Raw genomic sequence first — 6638 nt, forward strand, 5'->3', positions numbered from 1 at the left:
GTTCTAGTCATGTAAGATAAAATTTGGAGTCTAAGTATTCCCACACTAGGTAAACACCATATCTGTGAGAAGAAATAAAATGATGAACATTCTCTTTCCCATTCTGTAGCCAAGGATTTGAAGAAATAGATGCTAAACTCAATGACTCATTACTTGCTTTGCAGGAATCTGTCTGCCAAGAATTCTCACTTTTATCAGCAATGGAAGTCTCAGATACAGACCCCAGGTAAATTGGTCAGAAAAGAACATATTTGTTTCTTTGGCTTTTACTAGTCACGATGCTGTGCTTAGACCATGTAACCTAAAACACTGGCAGGAACACCCTCTGCCACAAGTACAGTGTAGAAATAAACAGGACAGGATTCATTCAGGAACCACCAGTTTGCTCCCAGAAGATCAGGAACAGTTTGGGTCCTGCATGCCCACCACAGCTACATCACCTTAAGGAATACTGCTGGCACAGGTGTTGGAGGAAAAACTGTCTAAGCAGCAGAGATGAAAAGGTCAAGGCAGTGACACAGCTGTGTGCAAATCAGAAAGGGAAAATTGTGTCTTCCTACACTGCAAGGAGATCTTACCTGCTAGCAGCAGGGCACACAGGGGAGTTTCAGCTGAAACACACACCAGTGTATGGCAGACATACTGAAAAGATGAATAATTTCAAAATGCTTCTCAACAATAAGGGAGTATAAAGTGGTTTAATGTTGCCCTTGTTGCATGTAATACCAGGAGACTAGTGAAAAAAATATATTCACATAAAGCATATTTAACTTTCAAACCTGTATGTTCTTTCACTTATAACTGCTAAGTATTTACCAGCAGAAAAAGCACTAGAATTGCATTTTCAAAGTAGTAACAATTGTGATTCAAAAGTTACAATGCCATGTAGGAAAAAAAAGAAAGATACAAAACAACAGTGCTTCAAGTGATCAGGCCTGTACATTGAGTTCTGGTCTTTACAAATTCTTTTGAAACTGGAAAGAAGTCATTCTTAGAAAAAAAATCTTAATCTAAAAACCATATACCACAATTTTAAGGCTCTTCCTTCATAAAAATTAGATTAAAACCCTTTTCTGTTATTCATTTTTAAACCAACTGTTGGCCCATACACTGAAATGTAATATCCATTATTTACCTTGTGGTGTTTGTAAATGACATTAAATTTTACCAGTACCATAGAAAGTTATGGAAGAGTAATGCTGCCAGACACAAGATAAGCACATTTCTTCTTAAGTTTCAGCTTCCTTAAAACACAGCCAATAGTAATTTCTCATTCTTAGCCCCAGAGTACTGTGGGAAAGTCAATGTAACCATAACTGTACCACAGCTTTGACTAAACATTCCAATGGACAATCCACATTTCAACCAGCTGCTTCCTCATCTCCAGTAGGCCACAGGGCCAGTATTCCTGTGTGTCTCATACCTTTACAAAGGAGGCCTTAAAAAAAAGGCTTTTCTTGATGAAGCAGCAATAGACAGACATGAGGCAAATAAGGGCGAAGAAACATGGAGAAAGATGTCCCTTCATTTCTGAACTCCTGTCTTCTCCTTTTGGCCTATTCATTACAAATTTTGTTGTAATTCAGTTGCTAGGATAATTTCTGTGAGGTTTCTTACACTGCCTCTAAAGAAAGGAAAACACCATCCCTCTGAGGCAGAGCAATCCTAATTTAGATTCTGTGTTAAGCTGTTTAAGATGAAATGGGAACAGATTTTCTAAGTAGTGGATTTTGGTTTTCCGGAGAAAGCCAGCAGACGGAGGAAAAGGTGACAGGGCATCTTGGAAACACTCACTCCAAAAGACTGCTCCAGAATGAGATGAGACCAACAATCCTTGTGTCAGCACGTCACCCACAGGGCAGTGAGTGAAGGGACAGGACTGGGCTCCTCACAAAGGGACCTGGAAGGAGGCAAGAGAAGGCAGCATCAGCCAGAACTCAGGACAAGCTGGATGCAAGGGAAATATCCACGGGATGTGTGGGGTGAGCTTCTGCCATAACAATAAATATACTCACATGAACCCTCAGGCTTAAACCAGGTAAAAATATTAAAAAGGGGCAGGAATTAAAAGAGATGGAAGAAATAGATCTATTTTTTTCCTGCTTTGGAAACTGTTTCAAATTCAAGAGACAATTTAAAATAAAAAGAACAAGTGACACTAAGCAGAGCATTGCAAGATCACCTTTGCTGGTTTCCACTGAAAAGACTTGGCTCTGGGAGGGATTTCACATTGTAACTCTCCCCTGAATATGGAAAAAAAAAGAAAAAAGTATTACTGAGGAAAGAAGAATGCAAAACCTCCTGATGAAGACAGCAGTGTGAGTTCACTATCACTGTAAGCCATTAATCCCTTAGGTAAAATAACATTCTTCAAGCTGACAGGAGTTTAGCTTGGCTGAAAATGTTGACAAAATTGCTGCCCCTTCCTGTCTCTGCCTCTATTTCCAAAGAATGGGAAATGTGCCAAATCTCCTGAAGACAGGCAGAGACAGTGAGAAAGAACCAACCAGTTGGGAGGAAAAAGGGCAAAAAGAATGTCTTCAATTCTCTCTTTTCATTTCCTCTTCTCCCATTTGACCGTGTCTGCTTTCAAGCGGGGAACTCTGCTCACAACCCCAACCAAAATACTGAAGCTACCCAATGGAACATCTTTTTCCTCCCTTCAGCTATGCCGAACATGGAGTGATTTTGCTTTCACTGGACAGAGAGGAAGAGTTTCCCACGGGATTCCTCAGTTCGGAGCCCTTTCGGAAAGTTCCCGCGCTGGCCTTGATGCTTTGGGGTGACGCCGCAAGCCGAGGCGCAGGGATGGCTGCGGGAATGGGAGCAGGGCAGGGTTTGCAGCGGCCCCGCGCTCCCGGCCAGCCCCGGCCCCGCCCCGCCCGCGCTGGGCCCGCAGCCCCGGCTCTGCCGCGCTCGTGCCGCCGAGCCCGGCCCGCGCGGGGCCGCGAGCGGGGCCGAGCGCAGCGCCCCCCTCAGGCCGCGCGCCGCCGCCGCAGCCGCGGCCGTTGTGGCGACAGTCGGCGACCGGCGCGATGGCGGAGCTGCCGCTGCCCGCCGGCCTCAAGGCCGGCACCTTCCCCGCCAAGCTGTGGCGCCTGGCGAACGACCCCCGCGTCCGCTCCGTGCGCTGGGACAGCCGGGCCCGGGGGCTGCTCATCGACCGCTCCCTGCTCGAGCGGGAGCTGCTCAGCCCGGGCAGCCCCCGGGCTCCGGCCCCGCGCCCCTTCCGGGCCACGCAGTTCCGCAGCTTCGTGCGCCAGCTGTACCGCTACGGCTTCCGCAAGGTGCCGGGCTGGCTCGGCTCAGCCGTGCCGGGCGATGCCGGGGCCTGGCTGCACTACACCAACCCCTGCTTTCGCCGCGACCGCCCCGAGCTGCTGCTGCGCCTGCAGCGCCGGAGCGCGGCCAGCAGGCAGCGGCCGGCGGCGGGGCGGGAGGGGCGCAGGCGCCCGGCCCGCGGCTCCCAGCAGCTGCCCAGGGCGCGGCCGCTGCCGCCCGGGCGGGAGCTGCGCAGCCCCCGGCCCGGCCCCTTCCAGCAGCGCCCCGGGGAGCGGCCGCTGCTCGTCCAGCGCCCGCCCTGCGGCTTCCACCTGCTGCACAGGGAGCGGCCGCTGCCGGCCCGGCGGGAGGGGCAGAGCCGCTTGCAGGAGCTCTACGGGGAGCGGCCGCTGCCCGCCGAGCGGGAGCTGCTCCGGATCCCGCCGTGCCACCTGCTCGGGCTCGGCGGGGAGCGGCCGCTGCCGCTCGGGCGGGAAGGGGCCCCCAGCCGCTTGCAGGAGCTCTACGGGGAGCAGCTGCCTCCGGCCGACCGGGAGGTGCTCGGCATCCAGCCCTGCAGCTTGCAGCAGCTCCACAGGGAGCAGCAGCCCCCAGGCTCTGACTCGCCAGGTGGGAAGAGTTCTAGCCTTGCTTTTCCATAATGTCATGAAAAGAGACCGCTTGAAGTATTTTTCCACAATGCTCTGTCATTATGAGACAGAAATTCTCAAGTCTACTAGGAAGAGGGACCTGGAAGGGCAAAAGCTTCTTTGCCTGGGTTTCCTGTGTGCTTCCTGGGATGGTTGATCCAAGGCAGCAATAGAGCTCTGTGTCCCAAAGCCACCTTGTGGAGCCTGACCAATGTGTTTGGATTCCTGCAGCCACACTGAGCACTTCAGCCCCCAATGTTCCATCTGGTAGTGCTGGTTGTGCAGCATCGACAGTCTCCAGCTCAGCATGGAATGCTGCTGCAGAAGAGGAATCACAGCTAGCACTTGAAATAGAAAAATGGATTCGAGAGATCAGGAGATCCCTGCCTCAAAGGTCTCCCTCTGCTCAGGTAACACCATTGGGTGGGAATAAAAGAGGCTGGACTGAGAGCCTTAGAACCGTTACGTGGTGAGAAGCAAAGGCTTCTTGAAATTAATTTCTGTCATTGTTACAGAGTTATCTAATTATTTTTGGTAAAATAAGACCTCTAAAAGAATAGGGATGAAAATGCCTGTCTTTTTATTGGTGTGCTGACCCCACTGGCTACGGTACATTCATGAATGAGGAAGGGCAGGCTCAAGGTGGGGAGTGGGATTCTTTGTATTTTCTAATATTTTATTCTCAAGTGGGATGTCTTTTGTCTTCTGTAAACTCACACATAGTAGCTTTCAAGAGCATTTTATTCCATACTAAAAGGAAACATTGCAGGCTCTGAATCATCTTTAGAATCTTTAGGATTCTGATTGACGGGCTGTTGCCAAAGAGGTGGGTTGGGATTTTTGTTTTACCTTTCAAATTTACAAATTTTTTTGTACTGGAAAATGTGATCCTGGAAATATCCTAGGTGCCTAAATATTTGCCTGGGTCATACATATAGGGCAGCAGCATTGATCCAAAAAGGCACCACCTGGTGATGGATTGTTGTGAGTGGCTGGGTGGGGGTGGTGAGATTCCCAGGCAGAAATGAGATGTGTGCTTTTCATGTGGGTTTGCAGCAGAGGGCCCTGGGCAGTGCTGGGAGCGAGCTCTGCCCTTGCTGACAGCCGTGTTGTCAACAAGGAGGGCCCCTGGCTTTCTGCTGGCTGATTTCTTGCAGCTCGTGGGATGAGCCAGGGTGAGAACGTGAGGGCACGTCCTCTCACTTGGTGTCTTCTGGTTTTCTGCATTTTGCCTCAAGGGACATTTTTTACAACATTCAGTTTCATCTTGGCCACCCAAATCCTGAGTTTAAAATGCTTGTCATGTGAACTGTGTGGGCAGTGTTCCCCCCCTGTGCCCCACGTCCCCTGGGAGTGGAGAAGGAGAGTTCCTGTATCCCTGATACTATTCCAAGAAAGTAGTGAGTGATCTTTGGATTTCTTTCTTTCTGTTTTTCTTTCAAGGGGAATGTTAATGTGTCCCCTGAGTCTTCAGGAGAGGGGGATCTGAACAGGGCAGCAGCAGCAGCAGCAGCTTCATGTGGCACCGAGAGCTGTGGGAACAGTTCCCCAGAGCGTGAGGAGCCTGGTAAGGAGAGAGCCCCCATTGGTTTAGAGAGGTGTGAGACAGCTGCTCTGAGCCTGCCTGTGGCAGGAAGGGAGATCAGAAGAGTTGAGATTTTGTCTGCAGACTTGGTGCTTCCTGGTGCCTTTAGTTCAGATCCTGCACTGACAAAACCCTCCGAGCCCTGCCCTCCATGCATCTCTAGAGGCTCTGACACTGAGTCCTGTGCTATGGCAAGAGAACAGGGAATAAAGTTGACCTTGTGGAGCTGTGTCACCAAGCCTGGTGTCTCAATGTTTCTGCTGATTTCCTTGCATAAGTTTTCTGCAGGGTTACAGGCAGGCCAGACTGAGTGACTGATGAAGGATTGGAGAGGAAAAAAGCAGAAAGTCATAGTAGAATTCCAAATCACTGAATGACCCCAGATTAGTGAGACCTAAGATCTGTCTGTCAGCACAGAGAAAGAACAAGGCTGGGCTTCTCTGAGGGAGCAGGGACAGTCTGTGTTTCAAGCTCTCATGGGTGCGAGCACTGAGACTTTATCAAGACACTTCAATGCTTTACACTGTTTTGAACATTTAGAAAGGTCCCTGTTCTCTAAAGAGCAGGCTTCAAATTCCAAGTGAGAATCTGCCTTTCAGACCATCTTGAACATTTCCTGACAGAAGGACAGTTGGTGCCCAAGGGAAATGTGCACGAGGGCCAAGAGTGACTCAGTGTTCCCTTTGCTTCCCAGATCCCATCTGATGGATCTCCCCAGGAGGGCTGCCCTGTGTGGCAGGAGGAGACAGAGGGAGGGCCTGTGACCATCAGGCAGGTGAAATCCCTCTGCTAATAGCCATATATTATAGATCTGTATAGTTGTACTTATCTATATGGCTATATTTGTAGATTTATATAGGTGTATTTGTATGTCTATATTGTTATGTCTATCTATTTATACAGATGTGTTAATAGATCTGTATAGTTTAATTTATATATACTTGTAGATGTATATAATTACATTTTTATATGTGAAATTATAGATGTGCCTAGATGCGGTTACATACATGTGCAGTTAATTTACATATATATAGTTAAGTTTATAAATAGGCATAGATGTATTTATATATAGGAGTTTAGTTTAGTATCAATCTTTAGTAAAAATTGATATATGTATATATACAGGCCTTTTCTTTGCCTCT

The 6638-nt window shown here is 48.8% G+C and overlaps 1 protein-coding gene across 1 annotated transcript; it reads left to right on the forward strand.

Moving 5' to 3' along the window:
* Window positions 1-3035: 3035 nt before the first annotated feature.
* Window positions 3036-4321, forward strand: LOC306816542 (uncharacterized protein; the record flags this gene model as incomplete). Its single annotated transcript, XM_079332971.1, has 2 exons — window positions 3036-3891; window positions 4143-4321. Coding segments are annotated over 2 exons (1035 nt in total), but the record flags the coding sequence as incomplete, so codon positions are not given.
* Between the last annotated feature and the right edge of the window lie 2317 nt (window positions 4322-6638).

Source organism: Erithacus rubecula (genome assembly GCF_903797595.1).
Source record: "Erithacus rubecula genome assembly, contig: scaffold_662_arrow_ctg1, whole genome shotgun sequence".
NCBI lineage: Eukaryota > Metazoa > Chordata > Aves > Passeriformes > Muscicapidae > Erithacus > Erithacus rubecula.